Source organism: Phyllobates terribilis, unplaced genomic scaffold, assembly GCF_046119375.1.
Source record: "Phyllobates terribilis strain yellow unplaced genomic scaffold, ASM4611937v1 Scaffold_8__6_contigs__length_399053987, whole genome shotgun sequence".
NCBI classification, from domain to species: domain Eukaryota; kingdom Metazoa; phylum Chordata; class Amphibia; order Anura; family Dendrobatidae; genus Phyllobates; species Phyllobates terribilis.
The window spans coordinates 31,798,490-31,821,493 of record NW_027362768.1 but is presented as its reverse complement, the minus strand read 5'-3'; the positions used below and the strand labels follow the sequence as shown (position 1 = coordinate 31,821,493).

General features: G+C 43.3%; 1 protein-coding gene across 5 annotated transcripts in view; it reads left to right on the top strand.

The window, feature by feature from the left end:
• The window catches only part of LOC141156681 (complement factor H-like), a 742,328-nt gene that overhangs the window by 608,618 nt on the left and 110,706 nt on the right, over positions 1 to 23,004 (top strand). For all 5 annotated transcript variants that reach the window (XM_073642926.1, XM_073642927.1, XM_073642924.1 and 2 more), the window contains one exon: positions 10,008 to 10,206. In XM_073642926.1, the coding sequence (XP_073499027.1) occupies positions 10,008 to 10,206 (199 nt within the window). The remainder of the gene's footprint in view (positions 1 to 10,007; positions 10,207 to 23,004) is intronic.

Below are 23,004 nucleotides of genomic sequence, written 5' to 3'. Positions count from 1 at the left end.
TTTGCTGTTCAAACTAGTTACCTACAGGCCAGGTATTTAAAACTCTGTTTTCTCCGTCACACGGATTACATATACATTGTCAGGAAATACCGCCATTTCTGGCCTCCATTAAAAATTTATTTCAGTGTGTCAGTGAAGCAATTCACAGCAGTTTGCTGTTCAAACTAGTTACCTACAGGCCAGGTATTTAAAACTCTGTTTTCTCCGTCACACGGATCACATATAAGTTCGCTCCAAACTCAGTCATTTGTAGTGAGCGTGGAAGATACTGTCCTCCATTTTAAAGCGGAAGTGGAAGACGAGGTGGTGGATGATATAGTAACTGACCCAACCTGGCAGGAGAACATGCAGAGCGAGCACAGCAGCACACAGGGGGAGGGAGGCAGAGCACCCCAACAGGCAGGAAGAAGCAGTGTGGTGGCCACAGACAGAAGGCTGGTAACCGTTCCCTGTAACACCAACACAAAGGAAGTTGCCAGTACAACTGTTAGGTCTTCCTGAGTCTGGTTGTTTTTTAAAAACTTTGCCGATAACCACAAAAAGGCCATTTGCACCACCTGCCAGGCCAGCATCAGCAGGGGTGGCGAAACGACCAGCCTGACCACCAGCAGCATGATCAGGCACATGGCAGCAAAGCACCTGACTTTGTGAGCCGAACCCCAGGGTCCAGGAACAGTGTCTGCGGGTGGCACCATTGCTTCTTCCGCTGTTGTGCATGCAGGCCAATCCCCTGTCCATGGTGCATGCGAAGATGCCTCCTGCCCTGCACCTGTCATTGCACACTCTCAAGTAGCAGCATCAGGAAGCAAGTCCATGTCCTTGTCCCAGCCAGCGTTCAGTTGTCCATACCCCAGTCCTTGGAATGCAAGCGCAAATATGCAGCTAACGCCCCACAGGCCGCACTACTAAATTCTCACATTTCATGACTGCTTGTGCTCGAAATGTTGCCTTTTAGGCTTGTGGAGACGGAAGCATTCCACAACCTGTTGGCGGCAGCCGTCCCTCGGTACTCGGTCCCAAGCCACCACTATTTCTCCCGGTGTGCTGTCCTCGCATTACACAAGCACGTGTCCCAAAACATTAGCCGTGCCCTCAACAACGCAGTTACCGGGAAAGTCCACCTAACCACGGACATGTGGACAAGTGCTTGTGGGCATGAATGGTACATCTTGTTGATGGCACACTGGGTTAACATAGTGGATGCTGGGACCCAGTCAGACCTTGGGACGGAACATGTCCTCCCGATGCCAAGGATTGCGGGCCCTAGGTCAATCAGGGTTGCCCCCACGGTCTACAGCTCCTGCACCTCATCCTTCTTAGCCTCCTATTCAGCCTCCATCTCCGAAATGACCACATCAGTCACAAGCTGGAAGCACTGCAGCACTGCCTCGGCCAAGTGGCAACAGGCTGTGCTGAAGCTAATATGCTTAGGTGACAAACCGCACAATGCTGAAGAGTTGTGGACAGCTCTGAAAGATCAGGCAGATCTGTGGCTCACACCACTGAACCTACAGCCAAGCATGGTCGTGTGTGACAATGGCCGGAACATGGTGGCGGCTCTGAGGCAATCTCACACACGTACCATGCCTGGCCCATGTGCTTAACCTCGTGGTTCAGTGGTTTCTCAAATCCTACCCGGATCTACCGGATCTGCTTGTGTGCCTATTTTAGAAAGTCACCTACAGCTTCCGCCGCCCTTGCTGTGTTTCAGCAGCGTTTACAGGTTCTGGCTCACAGACTGGTGTGTGATGTCCCCACGCATTGGAACTCTACACTGCAGATGTTGGGAAGGATTTGTGAGCAGAAGAGGGCAGTTGTTGAGTACCAGCATCAACAAGGCCGTCGGTATTCAGTTCAGACTCCACACATAAGACCTCAGGAGTGGACATGGATGTCAGACATATGTACCATCCTCCAAAACTTTGAGGACTCCACCAAGATGGTGAGCGGCGATGATTCCATAATTAGCGTCACCATCCCGCTTCTCTGTCTTCTGAAACGCTCTCTGCTCACAATCAAAGAGGATGCATTGCAGGTGGAGCACGATGAGATGGAGCAAGGAACCATACAGGGTGATTACACACAGCCCAGCCTCATCTCATCCCAACATGGATTGGGTGACAATGAGGAAGAGGAGGAGGAGGCAGGACAGGAGCTAGTTTCATGCGCTATAGACGGTGCTACCTGCACAGCTGTCATACCTTCTGTTCAGCGTGGAAGGCCAGAGCACAGAGAGGAGGAAGAGGAGGAGAGCATGGTCAGTCATTCTCTTGGTGAGGACACGGAAGTCTTACCTGTTAGTAGTCTGGCACGCATGGCTGAGTTTATGTTATGCTGCCTTTCCCATGACCCTCGCGTTCTCAAAATTTTGGGTGACAGTCATTGCTGGTTGGTGACAATTCTAGACACATGCTACAAGGAGAAGTTTATATCTCTTATTCCTGAGGCGAACAGGTCTACAAAAATTGGGCTGTACCAGAAAGCCCTTGTTGCGGAACTATTAAAAAAATTCCCATCTGCAAACGATGGCGGCAGAGGGCACACTTTGTTGGACAACCAAGGAGTACAGGCGAGAGAGACACAACTTCAATCCAGCAGAGGCAGGGGAACACTGTCAAAGTTCTGGGAGAGTTTTCTCAGCCCCTCCCATCGCACAGGCCCTGAGGCACGGGGTACTCTCACAAGGATTTCAAAGTTTGGGAAGCTGCTGAGGGAGTACCTTGCCGACCATACCAACGTCCTCCGTGATTCCTCTGTGCCTTATAATTATTGGGTATCCAAGCTGGATACGTGGAATGAACTGGCTTTCTATGCCTTGGAGGTCCTGGCCTGCCCTGACGCCAGCTTTTTATCAGACCGGGTATTTAGTGCCGCTGGTGGTATTATAACTGATAAGCGCATCCGCCTGTCAACTGAAAATGCTGACAGGCTGACTCTTATAAAAATGAACAAGGGCTGGATTGGGCCAGACTTCTCAGCACCACCGAATGATAGCAGCGTAACATAAACCCAAATCCAGTGTCTTTTCTTGGGAGGTGTATTCCCATGCACCTTTTCACACCCAGACATGGGTATGCGCTTCCTGATTTTGGCTATTTGCTCTTTTCCTCTTCCTTCTCCTCATCATCCACCACCATATCACCAGGGTGACCATGGTCCGTGATGCAACACCCACCTAATTTTTTTAAAGGGTGTTTATGATGCCCGTAAAAAATTTTTTTAGACAGTATGTTCATTTATACCCCCCAGAGGTAAATGTTTGTCAGCCCATACACTTAGTGCATGGGCATTACAAGTATAGAAGGCCCGCTCCTTTCTAATGGTAACATTTTTTTATGAGGCCTTCCTCTAGGTCTCTTCCAAGGGGCATTGAAGTGCCTCCAAATTTTTGGCAATACTTGCATTCACTGCATAGGCAAACACAATGGGAGACGTACTTCCTAATAATGGGAACATTGTTTTCAGGAGCCCCTCCTCTAAGTCTCTTCAAAGGGGTATTGGGGTGTATCCAAATTGTGGGCAGCCCTGGTACTCACTGCATATGCAATAATAGTATAGGAGACCCACTCTTTAGTAAAGGGAACAATAAAACATAGCCGGCTGATGGCTCTCTAAGAATATTGAGGGCCGACTGCTGGTCCATTAAGAATAGTAAAGGCCACCTGATGGACTTATAAAAATAGGCTTTGTGACTTTCAGGGTGACTTTCAGGGCCCCTCCTTCATAAATGAAACACGATGTGTCAGATGATATCTCACACACCTCATGGCCAGATACGGTTGTAAAATGTTAAAGTGACATTTCCTGGTGAATTCATTTCTCACGGTTGAAAGCAATGCAAAAGTGAAAAAACGCATCAAAAATACTACTTGTAAACATAACCCAAGGTGTGGAGGAGCATTTTTGTTTTTGGCTATTTATTTTGCTTTATATACAAGTCATTACCCTGGAAAGGATGTTCCTGAACATATTTCCCAGGAAAATCCATTTTGGTTTCGTTTTGGTATGTTTTATTGTGAGTCCGTAAAAGTGGCATAATACCTCTGACAGAAGTGACCTGGGAGTCAGAGATGCTTCCAGGGGTCTTCCCCATGCTGTCCCCATGTCATTTGAGCACTGTTCCCATCGATTTTAGCAATTTTTAGGCCCTCTGCAGACCGCCGGGGGGAGCAGCCTGAAAAATGCTCGCGTTTCCCATAGACTTACATTGAGCTCGTTGCTTGGGTCGAGCAACCCGAGTATTCCAATGTGCTCGATCCGAGCATCGAGTACCCGAGCATTTTAGAACTCGCTCATCACTTGTCCCCACATCACATCCACAGTGGTGATAGAGCTTCACATGTCCCTTCACATCCATAGTGGGGATAGAGTTTCATATGTCCCCACATCATCCCTAACAAAGGAATAGTGGGAAGTGAAAAGTCTATAGTCAAGTGTGTGTGTGCAAGAGTGTGTGCAAGAGTGTAAATATGTGTGTATATCTACCTATATACCTCCTAATACACTTCAGCTGCTGCAGAGTCTATAGTGATGTGTATATACATATATACCTCCTAATAAACTTCTTGATATTCTAATTTGATAAAACACAGTGGATTTACACCAGCAGATGACATGGCTCCCCAAGCCATCACTGATTGTGGAAACTTCTCACTAGACCTCAAGCAGCTTGGACTGTGGCCTCTCCACTCTTCCTCCAGACTCTGGGACCTTGGTTTCCAAATGAAATGCAAAATTTATTCGCACTTACTTAGTGTGTCAATGACTAAGGGACCTTTTTAAACACATAAGAAGTCTTTGAAGGTGTTTTTTGTTAATTATTCTAATTTACTGAGATAATAATTGTGTTCTCTGTAATCCATAATCATAAACATTAACAGAAATAAACACTTGAAATAGCTCACTCTGTTTGTAATGTCTCTATGTAATATATGAGTTTAACTTTTTGTATTGAAGAGCTGAAATAAATTAACTTTTTGATGATATTCTAATTTAGTGAAAAGCACTTGTATATAATCATATTGGCTTACCCTTACTCACTGCAGCAGATCTCTTAGTGTATGGGCACACATTAACCCCTTTTTGACTGCGCAATTTTTTTTGTGCTTTCCTTTTAAGAAAAAAAGTTGTAAAAAAAGTTCTATTCCGCAATTGTTTTTTGTTTCTTTTTTACAGCTTTCATTTTATGATAAAAAATGACCTAGTAATATGATTCTCCAAGTCAGCACAAATACCCAGATACCAAACATATATATGGTTTTTATTTTAAGCGGTGAAAAATATTCAAAAATGTATTTTCTGAGAGCCCTAACGTTTTCAATCTTCGGGATATGGACTTGTGTGAAGACTTGTTTATTAAGCCCTGAGTCAATGGTTTTATTGATATCACTTTGGGGTATATACAATGTCTTGATCACCTGTTATATTATTTTTTGTGTTATGGTGACCGAAAAAAAACACAATTTTGTCTTTTTGACTTTTTTCATCGTTCCGCTGTTTACCAATCAAATTAATTTGTTTTATGTTTTGAACTTTTATATATTTTTTTTAGTTTTCAAATCATTTTTTTTTTTACTTTTCATTATACAGATGCTTCTCACAAAATTAGAATATCATCAAAAAGTTAATTTATTTCAGTTCTTCAGTACAAAAAGTGAAACTCATATATTATATAGAGTCATTACAAACAGAGTGATCTATTTCAAGTGTTTATTTCTGTTAATGTTGATGATTATGGCTTACAGCCAATGAAAACACAAAAGTCATTATCTCAGTAAATTAGAATATTTTATAACAACAGCTTTAAAAATTATTTTAAAATCCGAAATGTTCGCCAACTGAAATGTATGTTCAGTAAATGCACTCAAAACTTTGTCTGGGCTCCTTTAGCGTCAACTACTGCATCAATGCGGCGTGGCATAGAGGCGATCAGCCTGTGGCATTGCTGAGGTGTTATGGAAGCCCAGGTTGCTTTGAAAGCAGCCTTCAGCTTGTCTGCATTGTTGGGTCTGGTGTCTCTCATTTTCCTCTTGACTATACCCCATAGATTCTCTATGGGGTTAAGGTCAGACGAGTTTTCTGGCCAATCAAACACAGTGATACTCTTGTTTTTAAACCAGGTATTGGTACTTTTGGCAGTGTGGACAGGTGCCAAGTCCTGCTGGAGAATGAAATTTCCATCTCCAAAAAGCTTGTCGGCAGAGGGATCATGAAGTGCTCTAAAATTTCCTGGTAGATGGCTGTGTTGACTTTGGTCTTGATAAAACACGTGGACCTACACCAGCAGATGACATGACTCCCCAAACCATTACTGATTGTGGAAACTTCACACTAGACCTCAAGCAGCTTGGATTGTGGCCTCTCCACTCTTCCTCTAGACTCTGGGACCTTGATTTCCAAATGAATTGCAAAACTTACTTTCATCTGAAAACATCATGGACCACTGAGCAACAGTCCAGGTCTTTTTCTCTTTGGCCCAGGTAAGACGCTTCTGGCGTTGTCTATTGGTCATGAGTGGCTTGACACAAGGAATGTGACACTGGTAGCCCATGTCTTGGATATGTCTGTGTATGGTGGCTCTTGAAGCATTGACTCCAGCAACAGTTCATTCCTTGTGAATCTCCCTCAAATTTTTGAATGGCCTTTTCTTAACAATCCTTTCAAGACTGCGGTCATTCCGGTTGCTTGTCCACCTTTTCTACCACACATTTTCCTTCCACTCAACTTTCCATTAATATGCTTGGATACAGCACTCTGAACAGCCAGCTTTAGCATTGACATTTTGTGGCTTACCCTCCTTGTGGAGTGTGTCAATGACTGCCTTCTGGACATCTGTCAAGTCAGCAGTCTTCCCCATGATTGTAGAGCCTACTGAAACAGACTAAGGGACCTTTTTAAATGCATAAGAAGTCTTTGAAGGTGTTTTTTGTTAATTATTCTAATTTTCTGAGATAATAATTGTGTTTTCATTGGCTGTAATCCATAATCATCAACATTAACAGAAATAAACACTTGAAATAGATCACTCTGTTTGTAATGGCTCTATATAATATATGAGTTTCACTTTTTGGATTGAAAAACTGAAATAAATTAACTTTTTGATGATATTCTAATTTTGTGAGAAGCACTTGTATATGTTAGGGGACTTGTACCTGCAATCATCCGATTGCTTGTGCTATATACAACAATGCCACAGCAGTGCTATGTATAGCAAAAATGACGATCTCCTATGAACGTCAGCCATTGACTGGCTTTCACAGGAATACTGTCATGACAGTTACAGGAGGCTTCATCAGAACCCCTGACTGTCTTGGTGACCCATCCACACCCCACAATAATGACATAGGCGTGCCGAGTGGCGCATGGAATGACATACCCCCTGCCGGCACGTGTTAAATGCCTCTGTAAGAGATTAACAGCCCCATTTAACAAGCATACAGCCGTGGGCAGAGCTGCGCTTCACACGTGGCTATTAGGGGCAGATGATGGTTAAATAACACAGCCCATATCAAAGTCAGGGAGTCAGTTTAGGATTCATCAGTGCATTAAGTATTTGCTGCAAACATTTCTAGTGGAAATACTGAAGTGTAGACAGGAAAAATGCATGAGTACCCATTCATTAGACTAGGTGAAAAACCCTGCAAAAAAAGCTGTAAGGATTGACATGCTGCAGATTTGATACTAACTCAAATCTCAGAAATCTCTTTCACTTTGTTGGTATATTAAAATGCTGTGTTTTTGCAAGGAGTGGAACGAAGGAAAGACATGGCAAAAATGTAACATATGCACATACCCTTATAATTTGCTTAATCATTTGTTCTTCTTATATACTAAAGTTATGTTCTATATTTACTAAGGTCGTTACATTTGTTTTCTAGCATATGTTGTGACAAATTTCTGATGCAAGGTTTTTAGACAGAAAAATTAATCTTTTGCACCAAGATACCAAGCTCGATATTTTTTGGGCTCAGAAGTGGGTGAGGCTAAGTAGTCACCAGTTCTTATTGGAATGAAAGATTTTTTTTGCTGTTAGTGGTCTAAGATAAACCAAAGTACAGCGTGGGCCATTTATATAGATACACCAAAATTAAATGGGAATGGTTGGTGATATCAACTTCCTGTTTGTGGCACATTAGTATATGAGAGGGGCAAAACTTTTCCAGATGGGTGGTCACCATGGCGACCATTTTGAAGTCGGCCATTTTGGATCCAACTTTATTTTTTTCAGTGGGAAGAGGGTCATGTGACACATCAAACTTATTGAGAATTTCATAAGAAAAACAATGGTGTGCTTGGTTTTAACGTAACTTTATTCTTTCATGAGTTATTTACAAGTTTCTCTTTGTTTATAGCCAATGACATGTCGCAGAGGTTAACACGTGAGGAGCGGATAGAAATTGTGTTGCTGTCTGGTGAACACAGTACTTGCAGCAGATTTCAATGCAAGACACCCTACGAGACCACCCATCTCCCATACTACAATTAGCAAACTGCTTGCCAAATTTCGTGAAACAGGTTCAGTGTTGGATTTGCCAAAATGTGGAAGCAAGGAAACTGTCACTAATGAAGAAACATCAGTGGCTGTCCTAGCTTCATTCAGCAAGAGCCCACAGCATAGCACTCGCTGCATATCACTGGAGTGTGGAATCAGTCGAACATCCCTTCGGCGGCTATTAGCTACTCACAAATGGCACCCTTACAAAATCCAGCTTTCAATGAGAATGACCCAGATGGGCGCACTGAATTTTCAGCATGGGAAAAACAAAAATTGGAACAGGACCCTCAGTTTACACAGAACATTATGTTCAGTGATGAGGCAGCCTTTTTTGTGAATGGTGAAATTAACAAACAAAACCACCGCTATCGGTCTGACACTACCCCACAGTGGATAGATCCCTCCAAGACTGTTGGAACACAAAACTTGATGGGATGGTGTGGTATATGGGGTACAAAGATAGTGGGGCCATTCTTCATCAATGGAAACCTCAATGCCACTGGATATCTGAAATTGCTACATGATGATGTGTTGCCCTCTTTATGCACTGAAGATGGCACGTTCCCTACGTTTTTCCAACAAGATGGTGCACCACCACATTATGGGTGTCAGGCCCCAGCATTCCTACATGAACAGTTTCCTGGAAAGTGGATTGGTCGTCGTGGGCCAGTTGAATGGCCACCAAGGTCTCCCGATCTGACCCCCTTAGACTTTTATCTTTGGGGTCATCTGAAGGCAATTGTCTATGCTGTGAAGATACGAGATGTGCAGCATCTGAAACAACGGATACTGGAAGCCTGTGCTAGCATTTCTTCTGCGGTGTTGCTATCAGTGTGTCAAGAGTGGGAGAAGAGGGTTGCATTGACAATCCAACACAATGGGCAGCACTTTGAACACATTTTATAAGTGGTCATAAACTTGTAAATAACTCATGAAAGAATAAAATTACGTTAAAACCAAGCACACCATTGTTTTTTCTTATGAAATTCTCAATCAGTTTGATGTGCCACATGACCCTCTTCCCATTGAAAAAAATAAAGTTGAATCCAAAATGGCCGACTTCAAAATGGCCGCAATAGTGACCACCCATCTGGAAAAGTTTTCCCCCTCCCATACACTAATGTGCCACAAAGAGGAAGTTGTTATCACCAACCATTCCCATTTTATTTAGGTGTATCCATATAAATGGCCTACCCTGTAGATTCAGAATAAGTTATAGAATGGTATCAAACTTCTAGCAACGGAAAGCAAATATAACAAACAGCATGCAGCACAGTGAAAAATTTGGTGCATCTACAGATGGCTTTAACGAAGATTATTCTGTTTTACTATTAGGAATGTAGGCCAATATTTAAAAAATAAATAAAAAAACTTGTAGTGTCCCAGAGAAAACATAGGTGTTTGAAATGAGGGAACCTGTTGGTGTGTCTTATTGCCCCTGTCTAGGGTATTTATTCCCTTAGAATAAATGAAATCAAAATAAAGTGCTAAAAATGTTCATTTTATGTTTTAGAGCCATGTTCTGTAAAAGAAAAGAAAATGGATGAAAATAACCTAGCGCTAAAATGGATAGAGAGAAAAAAATTATATTCTGCACATGGAAGCATGATAGAATTTCTATGTAAATCTGGATATGAAGCTCCTCCCAACACTCAGATGAGAATTATTTGTGAAGACGGAAAGCTGGAATATCCCAAATGCTTCAAAGGGGTGTAAGTTTCTACATTTCTCAAAGAACATGTGTGAGAGACAGATGTATTTTATTTGTATCTTACTTTTTCGACAAATTTTCCTTTTCTAAGTGTAAAATAGCAAAAAGTGTACCAGCAGACAGTGTGGAGTCAATATTTTACAGGAGGGGACAGTGTGAAGGCTATGTACCAGAGGATGAATAGTGTGGGGGTCATAATTTCTGCAGTAAATACAGAGGAGCAATTATTATTCAGGGGTACAGCATTGGCTGATATTTTTTATTTAGGAGCATTATAATGACACTGTTAATTTTAACGCCACCATGTTGAGATGTGCTGCAGAAAACCCAGAAAACCAGAGAAGATGTTTGCAGATATGAGCTGTGGATGTCCAAAGTTATCATGGTATCTAGACCAGATGGAGATCAAAGGGATGAGAACTAGAGATGAGCGGATCAGGCAAAATTCTAATTTGCCTGTTTGTGCGTTTTTTCCAGTAGAATTCAATTAGCAGATAAGTTATTCTCTGTGAATTTAATATCACTATGATTTGAGGTTTTCCCAGACCCCAGAGAATGATAAGTTTAATATGTAAAAAATAAAAAAAAATTGTTATGCATGCCTCACTGTTGACTTCTTTGGCCCCACCTCTACACACACCACCTGTCCAGTCCTCACTGCATCCTCTGATTCCTCGCCATTTTCATTGGAAACCTGTCATGCTGTGCCAGACTTCCGGCTGTCATGGTGCCCAGGAAGGTTCTGCGTACGTGCAGGATGACTGAAGAGTCCAATGTGAGAGGCAGGGAATCTGAAGATGTGGTGTGACGCCCGGGTGGAGGAGAGACGACGTCAGAAGGGGACGCCTCTCCTTCCCCGCTCGCTAGCCCACCCTGAGAGATGAAGGGAACTCGGAACCGGGCCTCCGGTGTACTGTGGAAGCAGTTGTGGCCTAGACCCATGCCCAGGGTTGTCACAATCAAAATAAGGGCTAGGAGGGACGGTGGTAATCGAGTGGATTAGGATGACTACGCCACCTGCGGTGTCTGGTGATCCGCTACCAGCGCTGCGGCAGTCCTCTGAGGCGGGATGTAGTGGCAGCAGAAGATGGTACTACTCCCCACAGGTAGAGCAGGGCCTCAAGGCAGAGAAGAGGGATCAGGGGAGTAGTAGTAGGTGGTGTAGTGTGGTGCCGCGCTGAAATGAGGGACCGGATGCAGTGGATGCAGTCTTCCAAGCTTTACTCACGTTGTTAAGTGTCAGCTGCAAGGCTTCTCTTCAGTCATCATGGTGTGCTGCGGCAACCAGGAAAGGGGGTTCGGCACATTCCGGTTAGTTCGGGTGCAACAATCAGGACCCCCGCACCAGAGTGTTCCTAGACTTGACCACTAGGTCCTCTCCTGTCCGTGTGTGGTACGTGTACTAAGGCCGGGGCTCCCTGTGGACTATGCACAGAACAAGGGTACGGGTGGCGACTCCACTCCGTCCGTTACCCGGTGGGATCCACTGAGCCTCCGGGCTTTTCTGACTGAGACATGAAGTAACAGAGTCATATATCGGGGGGCCGGTACCCCTCTTGCGGAGCTTTTCTCCTCTGCTGCCCGCCTATGAAGCTTCCTCCTCTGCTCCCCGCCTACAGAGCTTTCTCCTCTGCTCCCCGCCTTGGCCTTCTTGCTTCTGGGACCCTGGCCGGGATCGAGGCGCCAATACTCCACCGCCAATCACTCCACCCCGCTCCTCGTCTTGAGGCCTGAGATCGAGGACCGTAAGCCTCCAGCCAGATGAGGCCCCGGGCTGCCTTCCAGCCGAAGACCCACAACCAAAGACCTTGAACTTAAGATGGCCGCTATTTAAATATGATTTGGCAAGTGTAACCTAAAAGTGCGTCCTCCACCCTCACCCACTATATGGTTCCCCCTATCTTTGGTTCCCCCCATCTCCTCTATCCCAGCTGGGCAGCACTCTAGTGACTATAAGCCCCCCTCAGGACAGGAGTGGTGTAGTGTTGAGTAGAGATGAGCGGTGTTCGACTAGAACTGTTCGCCAATCTCAAATTCGAGCTGTTTTGGGCGGTGTTCGAGTCGTTCGACGAACGTGAATGATTTGCAAAAAATTCGGCTGTTCGAGGTTATGTTCGATAACTGTTCGTGCACCAAAAGCGTATCCTGCATGTCTGGCGCTATTTAGAGCACCAATCATGCAGGGATTGTCTGCCACTCACTGTAATGCCACAGCCATGGTGGTTGTGGCATTACAGTGGTTGCCCAAATCGATGGGAACAGTGCTCACAGTGAAACATGAAAAGCCGGCAATTCAGCAGCTGCATACACCGGTACCCGACAATTTAGAACCGAAAGAATAGAGCATCACACATAGATTAGATAGATAGAAACATGTTAGTCACATATATAAGAAGTACAGTGACAGTGTTGGTTACTGTACTTGTCATTTAGTGTAAAGGATTTATTAAAAAAAATATTAGTGTTTTCATGCACCGTCTCTTTAAAAAAGCCGGCCGGCAATTCAGCAACGGTACCCGACAATTTATAACAGAAAGAATAGAGCATCACACATAGATTAGATAGATAGAAACATGTCAGTCACATATATAAGAAGTATAATGATAGTGTTGATTACTGTACTTGTCATTTAGTGTTAAAATAAAGGATTTATTAAAAAAAAAATTGGCGTGGGGTTCTCCGTAATTTTAGTCTCTAGCGGAGGTTAAGCAGACGGCTGGGGCAGATGTTTGAAGCCTGGGAAGGGGGTAATACCCACGGAGCTTCCCAGGCTACTAATATCAGCCCCCAGCTGAATACCTAGCCTTTACTAGCTATTAAAATGGGGGACCCCCCAAAAAATGACGTGGGGTCCCCCCTATTTTCATAGCTAGCCAAGGCTAGGCAGACAGCTGGGGGCTGATATTAATAGCCCAGGAAGGGTGCCATGAATATTGGCCCCCTCCCAGGCTAGAAACACCAGCCGTCAGCCACCCCAGAAATGGCGCATCCATAGGATGCGCCAATTCTGGCACTTAGCCTCGCTCTTCCCACTGCCCTGTAGCGGTGGCAGTGGGGTAATAGGTTTGGGGTTGATGTCAGCTTATAATGCCAGCTGACATCAAGCCCAGGTTAGTAATGGAGAGGCGTCTATAAGACACCCCCATTACTAACCCCATAGTCAAAGTTGCAAAAAAACACAAACACCCAGAATAAAGTCACAATTCTTTATTGTTCTCAATTAAACCATACTTACCATCACGCCCATTCCAGCTGAAGCCAACGATCTCCTGCAGTAAAAGTAAAATAATAAAGCAACATCATTCTTCCCTTTCCATGGTTCCCACGACAGCTTCAGCTCTGCTACATTGACATGACAGGCTGGACCGCAGCAGAACGCTGCCATCCAGCTTGCCATGCGGCAGACACTGAGAAGCGCAGGCATGCTTGCGCTCCTCAGTGTCTGGCTGTGATGGCATCCAGATGAGCCGAGTTCATGTCCAATGAACTCAGCTCACCTCATGCACATCACTGACAGCGTGGGAAAATTCTCCTGCGCATGCGGTGAGTGCAGGAGAATTTTCCCACGCTGTCAGTGACGTGCATGAGGTGAGCTCATGTCCAATGAACTCGGCTCACCTCATGCACGTCACTGACAGCGTGGGAAAATTCTCCTGCTCAAGCGCTGAGAGAGAAGAGGCCCATCGCAAAGAACCTCAGGGATGGGCCTTTTCTCTCCAACCTAGTGATCCGTGCTTTAGATCAGTGGATAGTTTTTTTTCTGCTTTGGGGTTGAATGATGATCCTGATCGTGTCTCATCAGCTGAGACGGAATTGAGACATTTGAGGCAGGGATCAGGTAATGTGGAAAATTATTGTACTCACTTCCGTCGGTGGTCTGCTCAGGTGGGGTGGAACGATTCAGCTCTGAAAAATTGGTTTCTTGCTGGGCTAGGTGAAAGGGTTAAGGATCTGCTGATTGCTTATCCTACACCTGGAAACTTGCAGGAGGCAATGCAATTAGCTATACAGGTGAACAGGAGACTGCTTGCAAGGGTTAATGAGAGTAAATCCTCTGCCATGTCAGCTCCGAGTCTTGAGAGGGTCTGTACTGACACTGGAGAGCCGATGGAGATTGGTGCAATGTCACCCCGCTCTCAGGAAAAAGACCGCAGATTTTCTGAAGGTTTGTGCTTTTATTGCGGCAAGTCTGACCATTTCATTAAGAACTGTGTGCTTCGTATGAACAAAGAAAAAAAAAAGGTCAGTTACGCCTGTATAGCCTGTTTAAACACTAAGGGTGTATTTCTTTCTGCTACTACCACAGCTCAGGAAGAATTAATTGAATTTCGGGTATTTGTGGATCGTGGTTCAACTCTGAATGTGATTGATGGGGGATTCTTGGAAAAACGTAATTTAAAACCAAACCTTTGTCATCCCCTATTGCCGTGGTTTCTGCCGATGGCTCTCCCTTGAAATGTGTTACTCACAAGGATTATGAATTTCCCCTCACTATTAATGGTATTCACTAAGAAAATTTGGATTTGGTGGTATTAAATAATTTGCCTTCTCCAGAAGTTTTGGGGTTGCCCTGGTTAAAATTGCACAATCCTGTACTGGATTGGTCTACCAATGAAATTAAGTCCTGGAGCCCTAAGTGTTATGACAAGTGTTGTAACGGGCACATTGCTGCTGTGGATAAAGGGGAATTACCTGTACCTATTCAGGATTTTTGGAAAGTTTTTTCTGAGGAGTCGCAAATTTTGCCTCCCCATAGAGACTACGATTGTACCATTGAATTTGTCCCTGGAGCGACTCTTCCTAAAAGTCGTTTATTTAATCTGACTATTCCTGAGAGAAAGGCTTTGGAGGAATACATACAGACGAGCTTGGCCACCGGTCATATCAGACCCTCTAAGTCACCTGTGGCTGTTGGATTTTTTTTTGTTAAAAAAAAGGATGGCGGTTTACGTCCTTGTTTGGACTTTCGCGAGATTAATAAAATTATTGTACGCAATCCCTACCCACTGCCATTGATTCCTGATTTGTTTAACCAGTTAGTGGGGGCCAAGTGGTTCTCTAAAATTTATCTCCGGGGGGCATACAATTTGTTGCGCATGAAGGAGGGTGATGAATGGAAGACTGCTTTTAACACTCCTGTGGGTCATTTTGAGAATTTGGTTATGCTTTTTGGTTTTACCAATGCACCAGCATTTTTTCAGAATCTTATTAATGACATCCTTAGACCTTTGATCGGCAAAAATGTGGTTGTGTATTTGGATGACATTTTGATTTATTCGCCTGACCTGGAGTCTCATTGGCGGAGCGTACATGAGGTATTGCAGTTATTGATTGACAATTCGCTTTTTGCTAAGCTGGAGAAATGTGAGTTCGCTGTACAGAGAATTAGTTTTTTGGGCTACATTATCTCCAGCGAGGGCTTTGAGATGGACCCGGTGAAAGTTCAAGCTGTGCAGGAATGGCCTAGGCCTATTGGTTTGAAATCGATACAGAGGTTTTTGGGTTTCGCCAATTATTACAGAAAATTCATTAAAAAATTTTCTATTATTGTTAAACCACTGACCGATCTCACCAGGAAAGGTTCTAATACGGTTCAGTGGACTACTGAGGCCATTGAAGTTTTTGTGTTTCTAAAGGAGAGGTTCAGCTCTGCCCCCATCCTTATGCAGCCTGATGTGACTAAGCCGTTTTTGGTTGAGGTTGATGCTTCTTCTGTGGGGGTCGGTGCGGTGTTGTCTCAGGAAAACAAGGATGGAGTACATCCCTGTGCCTTTTTTTCCAAAAAATTTTCTGAGACTGAAATTAATTACGATATTGGTAATCGGGAATTGCTGGCTATTAAACTCGCATTTGAACACTGGCGTCATCTCTTGGAAGGTGCTGATTTTCCCATTCAGGTTTTCACTGATCATAAAAATCTGATCTATCTTGATGCTGCCAAGCGCTTGAATGCCCGTCAGGCTAAGTGGGCACTTTTTTTTTCGCGGTTTAATTTTTCCGTTACTTACATCCCAGGTACCAAGAATGTTAAAGCTGATGCTTTGTCTCGCAGCTTTTCTCCCATGGTCGGTGCTGAGGAGGAGGAGAGCATTTTACAAGAAGGTGTTGTGATTGCTGCATTGGACTCCGTTTTGGAAGATGAGATTCTTAAAGCACAGGAGAATGCCCCATCTAACACTCCCCATGGGAGGTTGTTTGTGCCTAGGACCTTTAGGAGAGATTTGTTTGTTGAGTGTCATGAGTCTCGGTTGGCAGGTCATCCTGGAATTTCTGAGACCAAGAGACTTGTGGGTCGCAGTTTTTGGTGGCCTGGATGGCAGAAGGAGGTCATTAAGTGGGTGCGTCAATGTACTGTGTGTGCTAGATCTAAGTCTTCACATACTCCTACTGCGGGGTTGCTTTGCCCTCTGGAGGTTCCTAGTGCACCTTGGACACATCTGGCTATGGACTTTATTACTGACCTTCCCCCCTCTGAGGGTTTCACGGTCATCTGGGTGGTCGTGGACCGTTTTAGCAAGATGTGTCACTTGGTTCCCTTCATCAAACTGCCCTGCGCTAAGACACTCGCTAAGGCCTTTGTCAAGGATATTGTCAAACTCCAGGGTGTTTCTACTGACATTGTTTCTAATAGGTGACCTCAGTTCGTGGCTCTTTTTTGGTGTGCCTTTTGTGACAGGTTGTGAGTTCATTTGTCATTTTCATCTGGATATCATCCTGAGTCTAATGGCCAGACAGAAAGGAAGAACCAGGATGTTGAGCAGTTCTTGCGTTGTTTTGTGGCAGACAATCAAGAGGGGTGGTCTGAGTTTCTGCCACTTGCTGAATTTGCTCTTAACAACCATACATCCTCTTCTGCTGGGTGTTCGCCTTTTTTTTGTTGTTCTGGGAGACATCCGTCTTTTGGGTCATTCTCCAAATTGGTATCGGCTGTGCCTGAGGAGGAGAGTTTTTCCGGTGATTTGGAAAGAGTTTGGACGGATGTGCGTGGTAATCTTCAGGAGGCTAACAAAAAATCTAAGTGGTACTTTGACAGGAAACGTCAAGAGGTTTTGTTTACGGTTGGTGACATGGTTTGGTTGTCCTCTAAGAATCTGCGGTTGAGGATTCCTTCTAAAAAATTGGGTCCCAAGTTTGTAGGGCCCTTTAAGGTGCTTCAGGTAGTTAACCAATCTGCTGTTAGGTTGGAGGTTCCTACCTCCTGGAAGATTAATCTGGTGTTTCATGTTTCTCTATTGAAAAAAGCTTATGTATCAGATAGAGACGCCACTGCCACTGTTCCTCCGGTGGTGGAGGACGGGGAATATGAAATTTCCTGGATCCTTAATTCGAGACGGTATAGAGGGAGTTTGCAGTATCTCGTCGCTTGGAAGGGTTTCGGTCCCGAGGAAACTCATGGGTGAGGGCAGATGATGTTTCTGCTTCCAGACTTGTCAGAGCGTTTCACAAGAGGTTTCCTGATAAGCCTGGGCCTAGGGGATCCAGGGGGATCCTCAGAGAAGAGGGGGTACTGTTAGAACTCTCCTGTTAGGCTTTTTCTATTATGCTGGTCACTTGACCGTTTTTGCCTATTTAATCCTGCTCCGCCCTTCTGGCCTTGCTGGACTTCATTGTAATTTCTACTCTTAAGCTAGCCAGGTGCTTTGTTACCTTTCTCAGTCAGTTTAGCTAGGTCTTTTGACCTCTATGTTCTATGTTGTTTGTTTGTCTTTTTACTGCTACAATTTCTGCTAGGAGGTGTACATCTTTCTCCCAGTCCCTAGTTCTTGTAGGGATCCCTCCCTCACATCTATAGGTCTTCGTTCAGACTAGCTGAGGACTTTAGCGGGTCTGATCGCAGGATCAGGTTCCCCGTTACATCATAGGGATCTAGCTTAGTTCTATTGTAGGGACAGATCTCCTGTCTTTCCTTAGTGCTTGTAGCAGATCATAACATCTGGCGTAGCACCTCATCACTCTCTTTCTTGGTCAAATAGCCCTTACACAGCCTGGAAGTGTGTTTGGGGTCATTGTCCTGTTAAAAAATAAATGATGGTCCAACTAAACGCAAACCGGATGGAATAGCATGCCGCTGCAAGATACTGTGGTAGCCATGGTGGTTCAGTATGCCTTCAATTTTGAATAAATCCCCAACAGTGTCACCAGCAAAGCACCCCCACACCATCACACCTCCTCCTCCATGCTTCACGGTGGGAACCAGGCATGTAGAGTCCATCCGTTCACCTTTTCTGCGTCGCACAAAGACACGGTGGTTGGAACCAAAGATCTCAAATTTGAACTCATCAGACCAAAGCATAGATTTCCACTGGTCTAATGTCCATTCATTGTGTTCTTTAGCCCAAACAAGTCTCTTCTGCTTGTTGCCTGTCCTTAGCAGTGGTTTCCTAGCAGCTATTTTACCATGAAGGCCTGCTGCACAAAGTCTCCTCTTAACAGTTGTTGAACAGATGTGTCTGCTGCTAGAACTCTGTGTGGCATTGACCTGGTCTCTAATCTGAGCTGCTGTTAACCTGCGATTTCTGAGGCTGGTGACTCGGATAAACTTATCCTCAGAAGCAGAGGTGACTCTTGGTCTTCCTTTCCTGGGGCGGTCCTCATGTGAGCCAGTTTCTTTGTAGCGCTTGATGGTTTTTGCAACTGCACTTGGGGACACTTTCAAAGTTTTCCCAATTTTTCGGACTGACTGACCTTCATTTCTTAAAGTAATGATGGCCACTCGTTTTTCTTTACTTAGCTGCTCTTTTCTTGCCATAATACAAATTCTAACAGTCTATTCAGTAGGACTATCAGCTGTGTAGCCACCTGACTTCTGCACAACACAACTGATGATCCCAACCCCATTTATAAGGCAAGAAATCCCACTTATTAAACCTAACAGGGCACATCTGTGAAGTGAAAACCATTTCCGGTGACTACCTCTTGAAGCTCATCAAGAGAATGCCAAGAGTGTGCAAAGCAGTCATCAAAGCAAAAGGTGGTTACTTTGAAGAACCTAGAATATAAGACATATTTTCAGTTGTTTCACACTTTTTTGTTAAGTATATAATTCCACATGTGTTAATTCATAGTTTTGATGCCTTCAGTGTGAATGTACAATTTTCATAGTCATGAAAATACAGAAAAATCTTTAAATGAGAAGGTGTGTCCAAACTTTTGGTCTGTACTGTACATAACAAAACCCTACAAGGAACTGGAAGTCAAAGCCATTATAATAGAAATTAATCAGTCTTTATAATCAAAAAATTAAAAACATTTTAAAAAATGGGGAAAAGAAATATAGCTGAAATAAGTCCATTAACTGGTCATACCTGATTACTCCACAGGGGGGAGCTCAAACTCCATCCCTCCAAAGGTGTGATTCGTACTTTTCCTCTATTAAACCCATAAAAAATGTAATAAAACTGTAATGCTGAGGCCGTGTTCACACTTAACGCTAATGCGGCATTCCTTCTGCTCTTTTTCTGGAGGTGTCCACATTATACAACGCAATAACAATCTTCTCTGATTATTGGTGTTTGCTGCATTTCTTTTATGTGTTTTCCCCCTTATTTGATGAGATTTTGAGGCAGATATGAAGCAGAGTTTTTAATGCTTTTTTAATTGTATTGAAAAACTTTTATTCTACACTTAAAAATGCAGCGGCATGTTTTTTCAGAAGAAGCTTATAGAGAAAAAAAATGCACCAAAAACCAAATTTCAGCAGCATCTTTAGATGCACCGAGGGTGAAGATATCATAGAATCACATTCACTTTGCTTCAAAATTTAAACCGTATTCACATGTAGGACAAATGCTGCGTATTTTCTGTTGCTTTTATTTGCACAGCAATTCTGCTGTGTTTAACTGTCCAAAGGGGATGTGATTTCATGAAAATTGTACCAACTGTGCATCTAAAGATGAGGCTGAAGTGTGCGGATTTTGTGCTTTTTTCTCTCTTGTCTTCTTCAGTATGTGGAGTCTAAAAAAATGCATGTAAGAAAAACTGGACTTACTTTTTTAAGTGCAGAATCAAAGCTTTCTGTACTATAATAAAAAAAACACAGTAAAAGAGGGGCTTCACATCTGACATCAAATAAGAGGGACAAGATTGTTATTGTGTAGTTTGGTGCGGATCCTGCAGAAAACAAAAAAAACACTATTTTCTGCAATGTGTGAACACGGTCTTACAGACAGAAAAGCCAGATGCCATATAGTGAAGCCATATAAAGTTGAACAAGTTCTGGCATCTATGACTGAATGAAGGAACAAAAAATAAATCCACAGGTCACAACTAGACTTGAGCAGGATGCACGAATGACGTCGCACCAACCCTGAGTGATCAAAAGCTACGCTGGGTATGCCAGAAAGTTAGAGATTCGCAGGTCTCCCATCAAGCTGCCAGGTAGCACTTAACTGCACTGCCCTGGGAATCCATCTGCTCATTTCTAGTCCCAACTGTCCCGGATAAAGCGGACAGTCCCAGATTTGGGTCTACACCCTGCAGTCTTGGGCATCTGCTGAATTTGCCTCACTACCACCTCCCCTCTAACATTTTCTTTTGGCAGTGCACAAAAAAATGGTAAATGGGCGTGGCTTGGGGTGAGGCCAGGGGCATGAACAAAATTTGCCACCTGCATGATTTCTCCTTCTTTCTGTTCTTCAAGAGTTGGGAGGTACTGTATGTGTAAAGGCAACCTGACCAAGCTGCCAGCATGAAAGAAATACAGCTATTTACAAATAATAGGTATGTAGAGTAATGTGCAAAAAAATAGGGAAAAATGCTGAAAAGTAGCAATATGTTAAAAAATAGAATTATTAGTAGTTTATTTTTATCAATTAACAAAATGCAAAGTGAATGAACAAAAGAGAAACCTAAATCAAATCAATATTTGGTGTGACCACCCTTTACCTTCAAAACAACATCAAAGTATCAATTCTAGTTAGACTTGCATAGAGTTTTTAAGTAACTCAGCAGTGAAGTTCTTTCAAACAAGATTGTTCTTTTGGCCAGACTTCTCTGAACTGTAATTTTGTGTAGCAGGGTCCCATTGGTTGATTCCAGTTCTGAACTGATGGCAATGATGGACATCTTCAGCATAAAGAATGATAAGGAGTTGTGAAAGTGATGATAGAGCCCTAATAGGAGAAAAGGAACTGTAAAATGTGTTACACAATTTCTCCTGAGTATGCCAATTCCCCATATGTTGTCGAAAACTATTTATGAGGTACAATGGAAAGCTCAGAAGGGAAGGAGTGCCATATTATAGTGCAGATTTTAATGTTCTGGTATGGCACACTGGAAAAGCACCCCCACATTAGTGACCCCTTTTTACAAACTACACATCTCAATGAATTCATCTAAGGGTGCAGTAATATTATTGACTCCATGGGTGTGTCAAAGAAGTTTATACCATAGGTCATTGAAGAAAATAATAATAACATTTTTACCACAAAAATTTTGCTTTAGCCCCAGGTTTTAAATTTTCACATGGGGAAATGAGTAAAAATAGCACCAACATTTGTTACTCAATTTCTGCTGAATGTGGCAATGCACTATATGTGGCTGTACAGTACTGCTTAGCCACATAGCAAGACTCGGGAGCGAAGGTGTGCTATATGACTCTCGGAGAACAAATTATTGAGGAATGCTTGGCGGACTACATATACAGAGCCTCTGAGTGCCAGAAGAGCATATTTTCCCCTCAAGTGGCCCCCATCTTGGAAATTACACCCTCTGGGAATTTATCTACAGGTGTAGTGACGATTTTGACTTCGTGTTTTCCAGAAACAAGCAATAGTGGATGTTGCTGAGTGAAAATTGCAAATCTACCATTTTAGTGCCCATACATTGCAGTGTCTAGTATATTGTAGTGCCCTGTACATTGTAGTGCCCAGCACATTTTGGTGCCCATATATTTTGGTGCCCAGCTCGTTCTTCTGGGGACATGGATCCAGTAAATTAGGCGGACTCTCATCTCTACAGAAATATCAAATATGTAGACTTTAAATGTGGTTTAGGTACACTGGGGCTCAGAAGGGAGGGGAGCATTTGGATTTCAAAGCACAGAATTCACTTCATTTCCTTTGGGGTGGTGGGCCATAGCGCTTTTCCAGAGTGTTTGTGCTACCATTAACGTGGAAGTCTCCTATATTTCCCTTAACAGATGACGGACCTGAGTGGGGACTTGCATTTTTTATGGATTGAGTTGAAGCATTTGTTGGGAAAATTTTACATAATATTTTGGATCATGTTCATCCTGTGCTCTACACTGAGCACTTACATCGGAGCTTCATTCTCAATCTCAGAGTGACGTGATTCAGATGAAACCCCCGAGGGATCCAATTATAATGAGAAAATAAAGTTACTTTGGACTTCGTCTGGTCGCTTTTCAGCAGTATCCTTATTTTCAGAGGTGCACAAAACTTTGGCTGGTCGCTCTTTTATGCACGCTTAAAAAGACGGACACTGCCAAATCATACAGTGGATACGGAAAGTATTTAAATTTTTCACTTTTTGTTTCATTGCAGCCATTTGGTAAATTCTAAAAAGTTCATTTTTTTTTCTCATTAAAGTACCCCATCTTGACTGAAAAAAAAACAGAAATGTAGAAATTTTTGCAAATTTATTAAAAAAGAAAAACTGATTAGATTACTTTATTCTTAGGGTCAGAGCGATTACAGAGATACCAGATTTATATCAGTTTTTTTATGTTTGGCTGTTATCACACACTAAAAAACGCTTTTTTATTGCCGTTTTTGCATCGGCATATTTTTAGAGCTATATTTTTCCTATATATCTGCCGACCGAGTCATATGAGGGCTGT